Below are 20,152 nucleotides of genomic sequence, written 5' to 3'. Positions count from 1 at the left end.
CAGATTGTGTTCCTTCAGGATAATCTTTCATTTGTTATGCTCCGTTTTTGGTTTTGGTGAATTTGAGTACTTGTGTGCTTATATATATGGTTAAACAAAGAATATTTTCTGGTACTCAACGTTTGATGCATTTAACATTTTAATGTTATCAGCTCTCTTACATAGAGTTCTTGGACTCAAATGGCATATTATATAGGCGAAGGTTGTATTTGGTGCGACAATGAAGGTGTTTAGTAGCTGAATTATGGGTTTGAACTCCCTAAACCAGCCTCCTCAGGGATAATAATGTTGTGTATATGGGGACATTCTCCTTGCGGCTCCAGTATATAAACTTAGCAAGAATATTGGTCTAGCCCTGTAGATGCATTTCAATATTTTTATGTCGCTTACACTGAGTTCTTAGATTCAATATGGAATATACATTCAGTTAAAAGTTTGTCATTGACGTGATAGTCAAGTGTCTACATGTTAGAATATGGGTCTGAACTCCTTGAAACTATCCTCGGAATGTATAACATAGCACGCTGTACAGCTAATGTGGGATCCTCGTGCACCGGCTACTGTGTTTATACCGGTGGTTGTAGATGTGTGGTGTGAGTAAGTTTGCAGGAGGGAAGAGAGATACAAAATTTGTCTCATTTTGGAAGGAGGGAAGGCAAGTGAATAGTGGTTGGAGATATAGATTTGATGAGTAGGGGACCATTTGTAATGCTTTGAATGCTGGATATGCTTTTTAAATGATAGTAGTAGAATATTTGAATCATTTGCAATGCAACAGCTAAGCTCTGGACAGCAACATAATGCATTCAGAGCTGTTCAAAGGACTTTTAAAGCAAGGGGATAACAGTGTCAGCCACTCCCCTGGCTGCTATTCAGCTGCTTGTCTTCTGTTCTGTCTTTGCATTATTTGTTATTTTGTTTATCATGATAAAAGTTTTGATTGTAGGCCTTTGGCTTGTCTTGTAGATCTTGCAAGTCGGCTCATAAGTCCAAATATCGTAATTTCATGTCTAAACTCTCAGCTCCAATACTTACTTGGAGAATGAAGTCTAAAATTGTTGATTGGAACCATGAAAGCAAGCGATGCTTGCTCTGGTTCGACTAGATTCAGATGTATCTGCGAGGTTATTCAAATGCGCGATACTTTCTTAGACTTGATTAAGAGTTTGTCTGACATGCTGTTAATGATTACTGTCAGAAAAAGTGTTGGTAAGATAATTTAGAAATAATTGTTTGATAGTTTTTTTGATATTTGCATATTTTGAGTTATGATAAAAGAAAAATGTTTTTGTTGACGTTTGACAATGATATTTATGACAGTTTTCTGTAAAAGCTGAAAAACAATTTTTTTTGAAATCATGGAAGACTTGCTTTTTCTAATAGCTGTTTTTGAACTGTTCAGACCAAATAATTTTTCACCTGTTTGTCAAAAAAAAAACCGTTGTTGATTTCTGCAACAACGATGTCAACAGTGTCTAAGCGTAACCATCCATCTCGCTAGACATATGTTTTACTCAACTAATATTCATCATACGGAGTATAAGTCATTTTCAATCAAAGTGATGGATGAATGATACTGGAGAACTGTATTGATTTCAACTGTATTTAAATAATATTCTGCAAACAAGTAGATGAGAATTTTTTCCTTCAAAAAAGTAGATGAGAATTTATCTCTACTTATAAATGCATTTACTTGAATGGACATGTTACCCGGGTTTTGGGTACAACTCTAATTGTACCCATCAGCCTGTGGACCAATCAATATGCACATTCTGAACTTTGGCCCAATAATAAAGGCCCATTAATACTGGAGGTCAGCTCTTGTCTCTGTGTAAATTTATTACTTAAAAGTTAAAACTCATAACATATTGTAAACTGGGAAACCTCTCCATCCTGTTTCCTGTACTGCACTACTGGTTCACATATAGTCATACAGAGTTAAACTGGTTTCATCCGGGGGCGGATCTAGGAAGATGCAGGGGCGACACATGCCCCCCCTAAAAAAGTTTTTCACATTTGTTCACCATTCTAAATTTTACAAAATTATAGAAGTGCCCCCCCCGGAAACTTGAAAATATAAAAGTGTTTTCTGAAAATTTGCGATTTTGTTAGATCCGCCCCCGGTTTCATCAGCAACGAAAAATATTAACATTGTAATATCAGTGATGAAAACTACTAATATCAACTCTATCTTGTCCATGTACTAATATCAGATTGTATTCCGAAAATTTGCTTGATGCATCATGAAAAAATTATTCTAGATTAGCCTGTCAGTAAAATGACGACCGCAACTTGAAAACACAGTATGGATAACACCTCCAATTTATCGATTATGTATCTAGGAGGAAAAGCTTTATGCTTCCTACAGAGGATTCATTTAAATTCTTTTTATTTGAATTATTCATTTAAATTCTACTTCAGTTGATAGAGGAGCTTGCTACATAATTCTTTCTCCAAGTTGATTATTTTTGTACGGACAATTATTATTTCTCCACACTGCTTATTTTTTGCATTATCACTTCCAGTTGCTTGCCTGTTCTGTTCTTGTACAAAATCTTCTGCTGGTAATTAGAAACGAGCAGCTTAAGCAGTGTACAAGTGGGGAAATATGGGTAGGTCAAGTCAGACTAGTAATACGAATACCCATTTTGTAATTGTGTACGGGCCGGTAGTTTTTTTAAGAGTTGTAGTTTGGTGTAAATTTAGAATAAAGTGCGGTAAATATGTCATTTTATTTTTTAGTTGAGCTGAACTCAAAGTGGATCGACTACATAAATACCCAATCATAACTTAAGCATCTGCAAGGATCTAATGCATCCCACTTCGAACTCAAAGTGGCTAGATCCCTAACTTAAGCAGCTGTAACTAAAATTGAAAAGAGAAAGCATAATCCACTAAGGTCGCATTCATTTTGATCAAAAGGAATGTGTGAGGGGATGAAATGAAAAAATTATACTGAAATTTAAATTTATGAGACAATAGAGTGAGCATGAAGAAGTCTATATTTTCTATGATGAATATTGTTGTTGAAAATATAGTGAAGAATAGCATTCCTTTTAAACCATGCGCGTTAGATTTCTAGTTCAAATATGGTAGAACAGAATGATGAAAGGAAAGGAAATTATAAATATTTTCTCCAACTTGCCCTAAAGCAAGTGTTCAAATTTCACTCCATTCTCGCGCCATTCCATTGCATCGCAGCGACCACAGCCTAAATGTTGTACAGATAATGGAGTGTAAAATATATATGTTCATCCCTGAGAGATCATGCACTAACATCACTCGAATGAAATGACAAGTGTATTCAGTGCACAAACCAAGTTCCTCCCAAGTCCCAGCTGCTAGAGGATTCATTAAAGAAACTGTTGATAGTCTGTTAGTTTCAAGTTCTGAGTTTAGGTAGATTTAATACCAGAGGAAACATTAAGGCTGCCAAAGAATACTCATCTTCAGCAAGCATTGTATGTGTACAAATGAGCTACACATATCAACCTTATAAAAAAGGGTATTCAAGTTCTACCTTACTCTATCCAAACCTTTTACCAGGCAGCTAACGGGCCAAACAGAGAAGCATATTAATGGGAATCTGTTGCATAATGTCAATGAATACGTGTAGTGTTAGTGTATCAATGGTCTCTTCATCCAGGGTATTTCCCTTGTACCATTACAGGGAGGTTGAGGGTTCCATGTCCCATTACAGGGAGGTTGAGGGTTCCATCTTGCATGTTAGTGTGAGCGGTGTCAAAAATAGTGTACCATTGCAGATAATGTCTTTTCTAGAAAAAATGGCCAGCTAATCACCAATCCCTAAGCAATTTGCAATATGTACCACATACATATATATATATACACTTGTATAAGACTTGCTATATCTAACAGTTTATAAACGCCAGAGAAAATCTAACAAAAGTTCTCAAAACACACCAAAACACATTCACAATCAAGAAAGAATAACATAGCTATGCAATGGCTAGAACTTAATAAACAGCACTAATAGAAACACCTCCAGTTTATTTATAATGTATCTACAAGAAAGAGCTTTATAATTCCTTACCTGGTTGTGAGAGACGATTCATCTGTATTCTACATCAGTTGACTTGATAGAGGAGCTTGTCATTTAATTCTCATTCACATTGCCTTTCCTTTCATGCATGGACAAATCTCAAACTTGTTAACTTCCATTGGACTAGATATATACAAGTTTTATATAGTAGTCACAGTCAAGCTTATCGGGTTTGAATGAACGTTATCAGTACACGTAATTCGTGATTTCAAGTTAAGGTTGAATGTGTCAAGTTTAGTCAGGCATAGGTCATAATATATGGCTCATATTTAGAACTTTTTAATCAAGCTGACTCAAAGTGTTTGGCTCAACTAACTCAAACATTTACAATGATCTTGGGGCATCACTACATTTGCTTCCCGCAAAATCAAACAATTTTGGGGCACAACCTCCAAGAAAAGCACAACAGTAAGTTGGTAAGGCACATGTTTTGTAGTTTCTTCAGCTTCATTACAAAGTGGTGTCCAGATTCTATTATTGGCATCATATCTAGCATAACCAGGTCCAGTCAATAAAGTAATACAACCAAAAGTCCAAAAGAAGAAACTAGGGTTGAGGAGTTGGCCTCAGATCCTCACCCTCCATGTTAAATCACAATGATAATGCACTACACATGAGGCTGCAAATACTATAATTTATGAATTACTGTTCTAATCTACAATAGTAACAGAGTTGCAAGATACAAAAGGACTGGTTTTTCAATAAAACAGAGTGATGACAAAATATGCAGCAATCACGATTCAAGAATATGTCACTGGCATACAGAGAGTTAATGTAATGACTGACACCAGAAAGCAACATTAAGTCTGAGAATGAACATATCCTGAACAAGCATTACATGCCTAGAAAATACATTACACAAATCAACCTTATAGAACAGAATATTCAGCTTCTACTTTATTCTACTCTAAGCCTTCACCAGGGCAGCTAAAGATTGATGGCAAACATGGAACGGGAAATCTCTTGCATATTACTTAAATGGTTAGGTGCAGATGATTTTCTTGAAATGATATGGCTGGGCTAATGCAAATTTTAGTTTCAATAAAAGAGACTCCAAATTATCTTATCCAAATTAAAAAATTGACTTTAAATTTAACAATTTAGCAAAAGTATCCCACGAGCTCAGAGTCAGGGTGGTGCGTCTTGAAGAAGGCATTGAATTCTTGGAGATGTTAAAAACAATGAGACACGTGATAGAAACAACAAATTGCACTTGAGTTGTGAAAGAACAGAGGCCAGCTGATCTGGGCAATTCCTAAAGAATACGATTCTTACTATAGCCCTGTAGATTAACTGATTAACTTTTACCACCGACAATCCCAAAATGAGAGCTAGAAAAGAAAAAGTGAATGGCTGGCATGCACACGAGCCAGGCCCTCATACATATGCACATATAAGACTGTTAGAGTCAAGGCAGTGTATATAAGTTCATAGTGCTGGACTGCTGTTATTTACATAATTATCTGTAGCTTAACAGTTAACATACATGAATTCCTTCATATATTTCAACAAATTATTTTTGTTCTTAAGCAGCTAGCTACTTATATACCTCATCACAATCCATCATAAACCAATGCATTTCTAACTAACAATAACATACAAGTACACTAGCTTGACAATAGGAAATATAAGCAAACCAGCCACAAAATTATTAGAAAGACAAAGCATTAGACAGCTTGGTGTTTATTACCAAAAAGCATTTAAGCATCACAAGCACGTGACAACAATGTACAAGTACATTAGCTTCTTCGTAGCGTAATGCTTGATAAAGGACAAAGATAAAATCAGTTTACCAAACAGATTAAAACATTTTTCTGTTATGTTATGTCATAACACTAACTCTTAGATTCAGATGACATGAGAAGGGAAAGATTGTCAGACCAAAACTAGTGCCGTGCAGCATATGCAACAGCAGCTGCCGCAACGATTGTTGCAGAAGTTAAGAAAGTCCTGAAGCGGCTTTTCTGCACAGCTTCAGAGTGCTGCACGGACTCCAGTTTCAGCTTCATGTCTTCCACCTCGCTCTCATGACTCTTGAAAGCATCCTTAATTCTGTCCAATGCTGCCAAATATGCCTTAAACTCTTCTCCAGCCTTTACTTGATTGACAGTCCCGTTCCCGTCTTTGGTCTTGGACACCAATGTCACTGTGCTCCTCAACATGTTTAGCATTTTCTCTGAATTAGCATTTGCTAGACCTACTTTAGCTTCCACACTGTCAAGTTCCTTTTGAGTCTCAGCAAGTTTCTTTTCCGCCAGAGCCAAGTCCTTTTTCAACACTGACTGGCAGTTTTCCAATTCTTTCTTTTGTTCAGTTAAGCTGCTCATTTGATTCTTAATCTTTTCAGTCGCTTTGATGCTTTCCTCAATACATATCTCTTTCTCAGTGATCTTTTCCATCAACCCCTTCATACGACTAGCTTCCTGTTTCAAACCCTTCCGAGCCTCATCCCTTTCAATTACAATTCGACCAACTTCATCTCTATATCGACCAACTTCAGATTCCAATCCTTTTATTTTCTCCTTATCAGCCCTAGAACTCTCTTCCAACAAGCAAATTATCTCCTTAAGATCAGTAACTTGTATTTTCAACTCATGAATCTCCCCCTCCAGTTTTTCTTTAGCCCCCTCAACAACACTTTTTGCTTTCAAAATCTCCTCAACCCTCCTCTTCAATTCACTAGACTGCTTCACAGCCTCCCCCAGTTCCTTTTCTATCAAACCCTTCTCAGCAACCAAACTCTCCGAGCTTTTCCCCAACTTACCAATCTCCACACGCAACTCCTTCTCCTTCGTTTTCCCTTCACAACATTTCTTCTCCAAAACACCAATACTTGAACGTAACTTCTCATCCTCCTTTCTCAAACTCAAAACCACATCATTCAACCTACTCACATCACTCTCCAATTCAGTTATCCTTGCCGCTTTCAAATCCCTATCAAGCAAAACACCCTCCATTTGTCGACTCATCTCCACATTCTCCCCTTTCAACCCATCAACCATCTTATTCAACTCCTCTACATTCTTGTCAGCCACACTTTTCCCTCTTATAGCCCCTTCAATGTTCCTCTCATTCACCTTAATCACCCCCTCCAATCTTCCACACTTCCCCCTCAACGCCTCAACCTCATCCCGAACAACCCTCTCCCTCTCCTCCATCTCACCAATCCTCATCTTCAAACCCCCATTCTCTTCACCCAAACCATCAGAAACCCTCTTCGACTCATCCCTCTCACAACAAACCCTCTTCAACTCAACTAACCCACTATCCCTCTCCCTCACAACACCACTCAACTCATCCTTCAACCCCTCAATCTCATCCTCTCTCAGCTTCATCAATTTCTCAACATCAATCTTCTCCCTCACAACCCTCTCAAAATCACCCCTCTCTCTCTCAAAACCCTCAAGAATCTCACCAACTTGAACTCCAACAAACACAACCATCAAATCTCTCTCAATCTCTCCCATCAACTCACACTCACCCAACTCAATCTTCTCCATTTCAACCCTCTTCAACTCACTCTCCAACAACCCAGTAGACTCTTTCAGTGAATCAACCTGCTGACGGCGCTCAACAGTCTCTTTGAGAAGCATCGAATTGAGTGATTTCAAGCTCTCAATCTTCTCAGAAACCTCATCAGATTGATGGGTTTTTTCAACTTTTTGAGGGGCTTGATCTTGATGGGTCGTCTTCTTTTTGGCCATTGAAAAATGGGTATGGCTTAGATTTATCAAGTATTTTGTCTCTCAAGATGTGTGGCGCACAGAAATGTGGAGAGGTTTAGGGTTTGTAATGTGGCTGTATATATATTCTGTATGTATATAGATAGTGATAAGCAAGTGCACAGTCACAAAATCTTTTTGAATTCAAATTATGTGTCTTCCTCGCGGTTCGAGGATAGGATTTTCTTTTACTTAATATTTACTGTAATATTTAATTTAATAAGTATATTTAATATTTAATTTAATTCCTTGGAATATAGGTGAGTGGTGACCACTGGGCACTGACCAGCAGATGTGAAGATAAAAATGGACTTCCGAGTTCAGGGCCGCAATGTCCTAGATTGGTATTCTAAATTAAAATTTAAAACATTTGAATTAAATATATGCTTCAACAATATTTTAGTGGTGCATCTAGGTCCGAGATGTTCAAAAAATCCGAAATCTGAAACAAGTGCTTCATTTTCGAGACACTACTAAGCATTTCCTAAACCAATTTTCACAATAAAATATTAACTTCCCACTATTTCAATGAATCTCTCTCCTCTTGCTTTTTTACTTCCCGCCAATACTAATTCAAATAAATTATTAGTAATAAGGTACAATTATAAGGCATATTGTTGGAATTCATGTATCAAAAAGATGTCCTAAGAGCAAGTCCAACAATGTCCTAGTAAGTGCCTTATAAATATAATAATAAATAGTGTCCTAGTGAATTAGGACATCATCTTCGTATATCAACTCCAACAATATGGTTCATTATTGTGCCTTATTATTAAAATACTAATATAGTTGAATCATTATTGGAGGGAAATGGAAAAGAGGGAGGAGAGAGATGAAAGAAAACTAGTTTTTTTATTAATTGAAATGGTTTAGGACATGCTTAGTGGTGCCTCATTAATAAGACACTTGTTAGATATTCTAGTGTTTTAAGGCACTACTAAAACATTGTTGGTGCACTCTTTTGTTTCAAATGCCTTAAATTTTAGTTTAGGACATCAATTTAAGGCATTTAAGGCATTGTTGGACTTGCTCTAAATCACTATGACACTATTTTTTATTATATTTTACGCACTTTCTAGGACATTGTTGGACTTGCTCCTAGACTTTATACTTGTTCATTTCAACTACTCCCTCCGTCTCTTTGATTTCTATACACTTTCCTTTTCGGGATGTCCCATTCGATTCAATTATAATATTAAATAATAACTGTAAATTGAAATTATACGTATTTATATATATTATGGACCAAAAAATAATAATATGTATAATTTATAATATATATTATTCGGGTTTTTTTCGGGTTTCGGGTTTGGATCGGGTTCGGATCGGATTTTGATTTCGGATCGGGTTTCGATACGGAATATCTAATATTTAAATCCAAATCCAAACTAGTTTGGGTTTAAAAATCAAATCCAAATCCAAATTCAAGTCTATAATTTAGGGTTCGGAAAAATCCATTCGGATCGAAATAACCGGGTATTCATTCGGATCGGTTTTTTTATGCTATCCCTGGCCGCGAGTAACTGAGAGTGTTAGTGTCGGTTTCTGAAGTGAACCAAAGTACTAACTACTAAAAGTAATACTCCCTCCGTCCCAGTCAATTGTATACGTTTCTTTTTCACTGCTCGACACGCTTTTTAAGGCTCTTATAAAACATAGTTCTACAACTTATTTTTAAGATTTTCTTTTTTTGTATAAAAGTATAAATGTTATATTTTTATACAAAAAAAAAAAATCTTAAAAATAATTTACAGAACTATACTATATTGAAGCATTAAAGTCCGTGCCGCGCCCCCGTCCCCCAATGTATACTATTGACTGGGACGGAGGGAGTAACTTTATTATTAAAAGCAAAACCTGTAAAAAGTATATTAACTTTTACCAAACCGTGCTTATATTTTAATATTATAACTTTATCCTTTAAAACAAAGCAAAAGAAATATATTTTTCCTTATTAATTTTTGCCCCTTATAAAGAATATGTATAAAAAAGTACTCCCTCCGTCCCGATCAATTCTATATGGTTTCCTTTTTTGAACGTCCCATCATTTCTATACATTCCAAATATGGTAACTTTTAATAATATAAAACACTATTACACCGACTTCTTTATTCCACTATCTCCATTCTATAATAATATAAACACTATTACACCCACTATTTCCCTCCACTATCGCCATTCTATCATTAAATATAAATGGGTCCCACCACTTTACTCACTTTTCATCTCACTTTACTCACTTTTTACACTTTTTCTTAGTCTCCGTGTCCAAACCAAATGTATACAATCTACCGGGACGGAGGGAGTATATATTTTTTTTTTTTTTTTTTTTGCCAAGGAAATAGAACTTTTCATTCAACACTCAAATCATTAAACAGTACATGAATAAAATCGGGAGGGACATCATCCCCTCTCCACACACGATCAGCTAATGAACTACTATGTCTCGCTATGAAGTGAGCCACATTGTTCGCGGAACGTTTAACAAATTTTAGAACCACCTTACGGTTAACTAATTCAGAAAGAAGTCGCTTGCACTCATCTATCACTCTTCCCAGGTAGGAAAGGTTGATCGAAGAGCAGCGAATAGCCTGTGCTGCTGTCAGGCAATCGGTTTCCAGTACTACGCTTGACCAAGCTTTAGCTTTAATCCAGCTGAGAGCTTCCCTTATCCCGATTGCCTCTGCAAGCTCTGGATCCACTCGACCTTGTCTGCAACTCGAAACAGCCTCTACTAGCTTCCCCTCATGGTTACGAGCTACTAATGCGTAAGCATAACAGTTGGATTCCTCAAACAATGCGGCGTCTGTATTCACCTTGATCGTTCCTTCATGTGGTGGTTTCCAATGCACATCCCCGTCATCTAGGGTCATAAACCCAAAGGAGGAGTCATACGACCTATCTTGTGCATTATTCCAATGATCAAGAACCTGGGTAGCTGAATCTACCACCTCTACAAACTCTGCACCTTTCTGATTCCAAACCATGCTATTTCGGTTTTTCCAGATAGCCCAACAAACCATACAGATTCTCAAAAACTCCTCTCCCTTATACTTCTGGGCTGCACTACTCAACCATTCCTGAAAGCTTTGATCCATGTGCGTATCAATCTGGCACCCCAACTTATTCCAACACAGTTTAGCAAACGGACAGGTTGTTAAAATGTGACCAACAGTTTCCGATTCCAAATTACAAACTGGACATTGTTCTATGACAGCCACTTTTCGACTCAACAACTGCTCTTTCGTAGGCAAACACCCTGTCAAAGCTCTCCACAAAAAGTGTTTTACCTTCAATGGGATTTTTAGATTCCAAATCTTTCGCCAAAAGCCAGAGTTGTCACTAGCATGACTCACACCCCTTACTTCGTTCAAGGCTGTGCGGTCAATTTTTTTTAAAAAATTATAAGAGGAATAAATTTCAATTTTACAACTTATAAATATATACTCCCTCCGTTTCATAATTCTTGGCTTGTTTGACTTTCTATGGTCAAATCAATCGAGCTTTGACTACAAATTACATGTAATTCTCTTGTAAATTTAAAAATATAAAATATGCATAATAAAGTACGTAAAATATACTCCCTCCGTCCCCCTCAATTGTTTACATTGGAGGGGGACACGGAGACCAAGACAATGTATGAAAAATGAGTAAAGTTAGATGAAAAGTGGGTAAAGTGGTGGGACCTGTCAATATTTAATAATAGATTAGAGATAGTGGAGGAAAGTAGTGGGTGTAATAGTAGTTTTTATTGTTAAATATGAGATAGTGGGGGAAGATAGTGGGTGTAATGATGAGAAAAACTTACTATTTATGGTAATGTAAAGAATTGAGAGGGACATCCCAAAATAGTAACTGTAAACAAATGAGAGGGACAGAGGGAGTATTTTTTAGTGATATAATTTTTATGATTGTTCTTAATCATATTTTATATGTAATTTGTGGTCAAAGTTTGGTCAATTTGACCATCAAAAGTCAAACAAACCAAAAAATATGAGACAGAGGGAGTATAATGTTAAAAAAATAAAAATATTTATGGGTCATTTGGATCTCTCCTATCTATGTGATCATTCCAGGGCCTTTCCGCTAAAATGTTTTCTAATTCAATTTAATGCTTAAACTACATGGTTGTCAGATACCGCACAATATTCCTCTTCATCTGCCCATTATGAATTTAACATCTCTTGAGAGCAAGTTCAATGCTAAAACTAAGATAGATGTACTTATTATTATAATATCAAATCCGAAAGTACATTTTAATGTTAAAATAACTTTTATGCGTCAATTCATGAGTTTAAAATATAACCAAAGTGATGTAAAATATGATCACAAGTACAAAAGATTAAATCAAAATTATTTTTATATTCATTTCCCTCCAAATTCCTACTTGCATTGCCCATGTGGCAATTATAACTACATCTATATTTGGTTTTATATTTAGAATCATAACATTTTTTTTTCTATTTTGACATCTCATATAACATTACATCGAAGTACTATAAATGATGCTATATTATAGAAATAGCACCTCCCATAGCATTACATTGACCATCGGATTGCTCTTACTTATTTCATTCATCTAAGTCACAACGAGCTTCTTTTCCTACATGGATTTTTGATAATAGTGGCATTGTATGTGTTAATCTATTAGAATTTTGTTTGCACTTTATGATGCAGATCTAGCCAACAATAAGTTTGCGGGTTTAATCTTTGAATCTATAGGGCTTAATTCCAATAAGCCTCTATTTAGGCTCAAATGAACTAAGAGCATCTCCAAGAGGCTCTCTAAATAAGCTCTTAACTTCAAATTTAAAGAGCAATGCAAGAATTAGAGCTCCAATGGGCTCTTAGAATCTCTTTAAAAAATTAAGAGCTTAACATCTCTCCTCTCTTTTAAAGAGCATGTAAGAGCTCTTAACTTCTTTTTCATGAATATAATATTGGTTTCCCTCCAACTTTACTCCCAACAATTCTCTCTTTTTACTTTTCTCTCTCTTTTATATGAATAAAATATGAATAAGGAGCAAGTATAAAGAAGAGCATTGGAGTTGAAATCTTTTTCAACGTCTTAACTCACTAGGAGCCAAATATTATATTATATTTTGAAGAGTGACTTAAGAGCACCATTGGAGATGCTCTAAGAGGTTGTCTACCTGAAACATTTTACAATTTGTCATGAATGTTGTGCCTCTCATTTAATGAACTAACTGCCAGTGTCTTAAATGCACTGAAGAACTATCAAATATAACGAGGTTGAGTCTTTTTTTTCTAACTTATGGGAGGGCTTTGTATTAGAACATCACTTTGTTAATCTCGTGAGTCTAGTTTCTATCTCTTTAAAGTCTAACTTGTTATTCAATGTTAGTTCTTTTAATGGGTCCTTCGTTTCAGCTCAAAAGTATATTCATGGAGTCACGGAAAGTGGGGCCAAAATTCCCCTAATGACCTAACCAGAGATGCAGTTTCATTATAAAGATGATAAATATGAGCATATTAGATACCATCCCAAATGATTGGTTCGTGTGATGTGCTCTAATCTAATGCAGGCATATGCAGCCTATGGGTTTATTATGTGTTACTCTACCTGACAATGACTTAGATGAGGAACAAATGTCATTGATTTCAGCAACTCCAAATGGTAGGTTGTATTCACAGTCTCAATTAACAGTTTGTAGGGTAAATTTTCAGCTTTTCTAAGCAATTTGACATCACTGTCGACTAGAGTTCTCTTCAACAATAATTTATCAGGAGAGCTACCCTTGTGCTTGGGAAACTTGGCAAGAATGACCGAATTTGATGTGATGAATAACAGTCTATATGGCACTGAACCCTGTTTCCTTAAGTTCTCTCATAAATTTTACTTATCTAAACTTGCCCAACAAGTTCCATTGGAAACTCCCTTTATCCTTTCAAATTTGACAAGGCTGGTCACACTTGATGTGGAACATTCTTCCTTGTTTCAGCAATTTTAGTGCCATGATAAAAACGAAAGCATTGGTCCATTTAAGGACATCCGGTTTGATAGACGGTAAAACAAATGTAGATGACATAGAAGGACCATGACAGCCCAAATATGTTGTAGAATTTGTTACGAGCTAAGCAGGCCCATAATCCAGAACCAAGGCCCAATGCATAATTCCAGTACAGCTACATTATAGTCCTTTTGTCCAAGTTTACAAAAACATAATAAATATTTTTGTATGAATGATAATTATTTAAAGTCTGATAAAAATATTGGATTTTTATAGTTTCGAATATTTTTAGTAAAAATAATAATTACTATAAAATTTTAGTAAACTTTGATTTGATATTGATGATTTTAAAATTTAAAATATTAAAAATTTATGTAGAAGAGATTGGTAAGTCGCATATTTGGATACAATTTCAAAATGGAATAAAATCAAAATTTTAATACTATTTGTATAAATATGTTCAAGCATGTTGAGAAAAAATCAGTTATTTTCATTAGGGGTGAGCAAAAAAAACCGAAAAACCGAAACCGATCCGAAAAACCGAAAAACCACACCGAAAAAAACCGAAACCGACAAAAACCGAAAAAAACCGTAGCTCAACCGAACCGACGGTTAACCGAACCGACGGTTAACCGAACCGACGGTTACGGTTTTACACCTAAAACCGAACCGAAAAACCGAACCGCTTATATAATATTATATAATTTATTATATATTATATATTTTATATAAAATAAATTATTACATTGGTATTATTGGTATATTATCTGCTAAGCAAGGAACTATCCACCTCAACTATAGTTACAAGTCAGCAAATTACAGTAGTTTGTTATATTTAAGTAGAGAGAGTGGTAGAGTAGTTAGTAATTAACATCATTTCCATAAAGAGATACTGTGTAACTAAGCCTTGTACTGAATTCTGATAATTTCTAAGTAATGCAAGTTCGTTTCCTTAAAAAAAAAAACACTGGGCTGATTCATACTTTACGTTTCTGGATCATCTTTACATACCGTAATAGTGCTCATCTACTTCATTTCGATTATTTTAATAAGTATTTATATTTTAAATATTTTCTTTCTTATTTATTTTGGTAAAATACGTACTAATGAATAATATTTAATTAGTGATTATACCTTATTTTTTATTAAAATTTTTTTTGAGTTGATTATGAAATTTGTATAATATTTTTTATTATAAGAAACCGAAAAAAACCGTAACCAAACCGACGGTTAACCGAACCGAAAAAACCGTTTGAAACGGTTCGGTAACGGTTTTAAGGTAGAAACCGAACCGAACCGACATGTACGGTTCGGTAACGGTTTTAGCTAAAAACCGAACCGAACCGACCCGTGCACACCCCTAATTTTCATAGTTTTCCATTATATCCGATAAAAGATATAAGTAATAAATATAGCTATTTTAAATTATTTGTCAATATACTTTATAATATCTTTAAATATATTTTAGAGAAAAATAGTAAACGTAGAGCTGAGCTGTAATTCGAGTCGGGCGTGAGCCGCCTTACTCGAAATTGTTTAACTAGGCTCGACTCGGCTCGTTTAATTAAACGAGCCGGCTCGACTCGACTTGTGAAATTAAACGAGCCGAGTTCGGGTAGAGATTTAGGCTCAATTAAGTGTATAATTAAACGAGCCGGCTCGCCGGACTCGCTAAAACTGGTCCGTTTAGCTAAACGAGCCGGCTCGACTCGACTCGTGAAATTAAACGAGTCGAGTTCGGGTAGAGAATTAGGCTTGATTAGTTAAACAAACCGACTCAATTAACTTCGAATTACGTCCGGTTCGAAACTCGGCTCGCTTGGCCCGAATTACACCCCGTGTAAACGATTATGGAGCTCTAATCTTTTAAGTCAGTGTCAGTGATCACACAGGTCCAGATTCAAATCATGCTACAAAAAAATCTCCTCTAATTACAGCGGATCCGAATATGAATTAAGATATAAAAATTCCACTTTAGTCCATTAATCATCCATACTTCAACTGTGATAAAATTCTTTTCAAAAAAAGAAAAAGAAAAAAGAACTGTGATAAAATTAAATAAGTTGAAGAATAAATTCAAGCTCCGAACTCCATCCAATTTACTAATTAACCTCGCCTACACTACACCCTAATGATGGACAATATAACCAATTAACCATGTTGCGAAGACGTCTAAACTGTTACCTTCATTAAAATAAAAAAATAATGACAGAAATATATTATAAAAAATCATAAAAAATATCAAAACCGATCTCTATTGAACCAACTTGTACACTACCCACAGACCAGGGGACATACCACCCTAGAATATAAGAATTGACTTTATCAAATCTCATACATGTACAATGTATGTACGAATCACAACCATATAATAACATCTCTGATTGGTTTAGTTAAAAAAAAAAAAAAAATCTCTGATTGGTTACATAAACATTTTATTCATTTAAGGTCCCGATACCACATTTTTATGATAAAAATAAATATTCATATATTTAAATGTTCAAAAGATCAATGACTTGTTAAAGCTAAGTAGTGATTAGCCAGTTCAGAGGATCAAGCATTCATAGCATCTGCATAGTATTATTATTTAATATTTACACAGATCGATGGCTTTTGTTTAGAACTTCCGAGTTAAGGAAATTTTAGTCTAATCATATGAGATTATACTAATAGAATCAATGTGTGATTCTAGTTTATCCACATGGGTTAATTAAGAAAGCAATATAATATAAAGGTTCACGTGTGTTACATTGAGGAATGGGGAGTCAAGTTTGTTTAATTAGCGAGTCGAAATGTCGAATGGCACCTATAGGCTATAGTGAGTAATTTAACTTATATTATCAGAATTACTACATTCATCTCGTCGAACATGATATTTTTGGATATGTGTCCCAAGGCAAAGAGGGAAGATTTCAGGAGGCTTTTCAAAATTATTTTTTTGTTCCAAAGTACATGTTCATTTTAGAAAAAAAAATTGTTTCAAAATACTTGTCCATTTCAACTTTCAATGTAAATTTATATTTCCAAAAGCAACTCTCCTTCACATATTAATAATTTATATTTCCAAGATTAACATACACCAGAAATTATGTTCAATTAATGACTTAATACATCTTTTTTTCTCACAATCCACTTTTCTTAAACTATGTGATTTTTTTAAAGTAGACATGTAATTTGAAACTGAGAGAGTACATGTTAGACGTGTCATTGATTCTGATCAGATGGTTTATGCCAGCTAAAATCGAGAGGGGACTTGAAATTATTTTTGGGGTACACTAAGCCGTCTGTTGAATTACATGCCTTCATAGTTCAGTTAATCATTTTCAGTGATTTTCATGATCATATACTATCCTCCAATTAAATCTATTATATATATAATACAACAACCTTGAGTAATTTTATTCAAAGTGACTATACTACCCCTTACTTAAAATACACATTTTTTTTTATATAAAGGTCATTATTGACTTTTAACACTAATATATTTATTAGACATTAAATTACTTCATATTTAAAACTCCAATATATATACTCCCTCCGTCCCAACAGGTTCTTTACGTTACTTTTTGGCACGTATTTTAAGGCTCTTATAAAGTATACTTACATCATGTATTTATTTTTTAAAAAAATCCTGAAAAAAGTTTTGACGTTTAAACTTTTCAAAAAAAAAATTAAAAAAAACATTATTGAACTATACTTTATAAGAGCCTCAAAATGCGTGCAAACAGTCCTGGTGGGACGGAGGGAGTATGTATTATATATTTGTATTTATGTTTTAATAATAATTACTTCATAGTTAAAACTCCAATATATATATATGTATTAAATATTTATATTTATGTTTTAATAATAAATAAATAATTTTGTAAATTCTAATATTCGGCCTGATTTTCAACCAATTAATCCAATTTTTGTCCAATTAGCCATCGATTTTAACCGAATTTTGTCAAATTCTATTATATATCTAACACAACAATAATGAGTAATTTAATTCAAAGAGACTTATCTACCCTTACTCAGTATAAATATTAACATGATCATTATTTGAAAATAATTTAATATTATATATATAATAATATATATATAATCATTTTTAAAATTTTAAATTTACCCCACAAATTTTGTAAAATTTAATATTCAACCTGATTTTCATCGAATTGATCAAGTTTTGACCAAATAATCATCGATTTAACCGAATTTTACTAAATTGGATTAAAAATCCTTCTGATTATCGATTAATCAGTGAACCAACCGGTTTTTAGAATATTTAATTATTATGATTAAAAAAATTATATATATATATATATTAGAATAAGTATAAATATAATATATAACTATATGACAAGGGCTCTGATTCAGCAAAAATCTCATTTCTTTTATTAAATTTTCAATAATTTTAAGTGGGTGGTAATTTAATTATATAATAAAATTTTAAACTGTGTATATTTTTTGTATTTATATATTAATAAATATCATAGTGAGGATATGTGTACATATGGATTTCAATATAATATGACTTAAAATATAAATAAATATACAATATAAATTACTTTTATAATATAAATAATCTCAATTTAAAAGAACCAAACCAAACCAAACGTGCTCAGTATATCCCGCTTAGAGAGGGTCTGAAGAGGGTAAAATATACGCAGACCATGCCTCTACCTTAAAGTAGAGAGGTTGTTTCCGTGAGACCCCCGGCTTAGTGCATAATAAATAAAATTGTGTGTGATACAATATAACTATAATACCTTAGCTCATGGCCTTCTTCACATGGGACTTACTTAAAAATTTGTCGGTTTAAGTGGTGAAGTCCATTGAAGAAAACAAACGGAGAAATCAAGAACCATTACTTACACGGATTGCAAAGTTGAAAGCTTCGGAGAAGAGATCGGGTGCCAACCAAATTGGAACCCAAAATCTTGAAATCTTACAATGATTTGCACATTAACACCGATGAAGACCTCTCTAAACCCATTTTCACTAATATACCAAGAACAACTCCATGGACTCTCACTACTTTGATCGCACTGCATTCCACCGGAATCATTTCATTGAAACTCCCTCAGACAACCTTGGCGATTGCGTCGCTTTGACAACCGCTACACCGTAACCATTTGATAGCAGACACACCACAACAATTCTCAAATGACAATGCCGTGAAAGCGCCCTCGAGCGGGAGAGCAAATCAATTAGAAATTGTTTAAACATTCGAAACTCCCTCATAAAACAACATCAATTTGCAAGATTCAAAACAAGTGACTCATTCACCAAGAAAAAAGTGTGCAATGTATATGGCACAGTGAATGCGACTAAACTCCACAAATTTCCAAAACATGTGATTACATGTGCCGCACAAAGTCGAAAGAAAAGATGAATGAAATCTTGAAGATTGGAAGAGAAGAATAAGAGAGCGGTTAGAGCGGTTAGCCGTATTTCAGGCTTAATTATTATTATTATCTCTCAATTTAAAAGAGATGAACCTATATCAAAAAAATAATTTAAAACAGCCCGTGCTTTGCACGGGTTAAGAAGCTAGTTATTATAAATACTCGTATAACTGAATTTATTGATTCTTAAACAAGATTTACCATTTTGTAAACTCAATATCCTATCAATAAATAAAGACCTCCAATTTACCGTTTATGAATCAAGTTTCATGATTAATGTTATTAATTTTCCGAGTTTAATACCCAGAACCACGTAATGTATAACTTAACATTTAAATGCTCTCCACGTGATGTATAACTTAACATTTGAATGTTGAATTCCAGTAATTCTTTAGAGTATGAGCTAAGCAAAGATATTGAAATAGAAAAACAATGGAGGTGTATTATTTGTGCTAATACCAACAATTCGAGGTCAATGGCCAAGTATTAAATTGGAATTTGAAGGTGGTATTGTGTGATTATGAGTGAAGAGAATACTAACTGTATATTGTCAGCTCAGTCACACTCACACAAAACCCACAATCCTTTGTTTTTCACATTTTGAAACCCCCAAAACAAAGTGACTAAGTGAGTGTTTGACCTCCCCCCTTCCCATATCAGAGACAGGAATACACTGATGGATCAGTATCACAGAGCCTGTACCTCTAGATCAAGAGATTTTTGGTAATATTATTTTGATGTACCTCTAGATCAAGAAAAAGGCAAATGAAAAAGGTCCATGTCCAATTTTCCCACGTCGAGAAGGGTCGGATGTAGGCAGCCTTATCCCTATTCAAGAGATTAGATAAGCAAGTGAACCCATGATCTTTAGGTTCTAATCACAGGGCCAGCTCAAATCCTTATTCAACTATGCAAGAGATGTAAGCAATTTAAGAGATGTAGAGATGTGAACATGATTTTGTATATTAAAGAAAATTATGTTCCTGCAAAGTACAGGTCAAAGAG

The 20,152-nt window shown here is 34.5% G+C and overlaps 1 protein-coding gene across 1 annotated transcript; it reads right to left on the bottom strand.

Annotated features, from left to right (window-relative positions):
• Positions 1–5,711: 5,711 nt before the first annotated feature.
• Positions 5,712–7,900, bottom strand: LOC108200245 (uncharacterized). The gene has a single exon (XM_017368332.2). It carries the CDS (start codon positions 7,765–7,767, stop codon positions 5,950–5,952), a length of 1,818 nt encoding a protein of 605 aa, XP_017223821.1. The 5' UTR covers positions 7,768–7,900; the 3' UTR covers positions 5,712–5,949.
• Between the last annotated feature and the right edge of the window lie 12,252 nt (positions 7,901–20,152).

Source organism: Daucus carota, chromosome 9 (assembly GCF_001625215.2).
Source record: "Daucus carota subsp. sativus chromosome 9, DH1 v3.0, whole genome shotgun sequence".
In the NCBI taxonomy this organism is placed as follows: Eukaryota; Viridiplantae; Streptophyta; class Magnoliopsida; order Apiales; family Apiaceae; genus Daucus; species Daucus carota.
This window is presented reverse-complemented; position numbering and strand designations above follow the sequence as displayed.

Bases quoted from the DNA above. Each gene is read 5' to 3' on its own strand.
- LOC108200245 (XM_017368332.2), bottom strand. From the start codon at position 7,767: ATGGCCAAAAAGAAGACGACCCATCAAGATCAAGCCCCTCAAAAAGTT.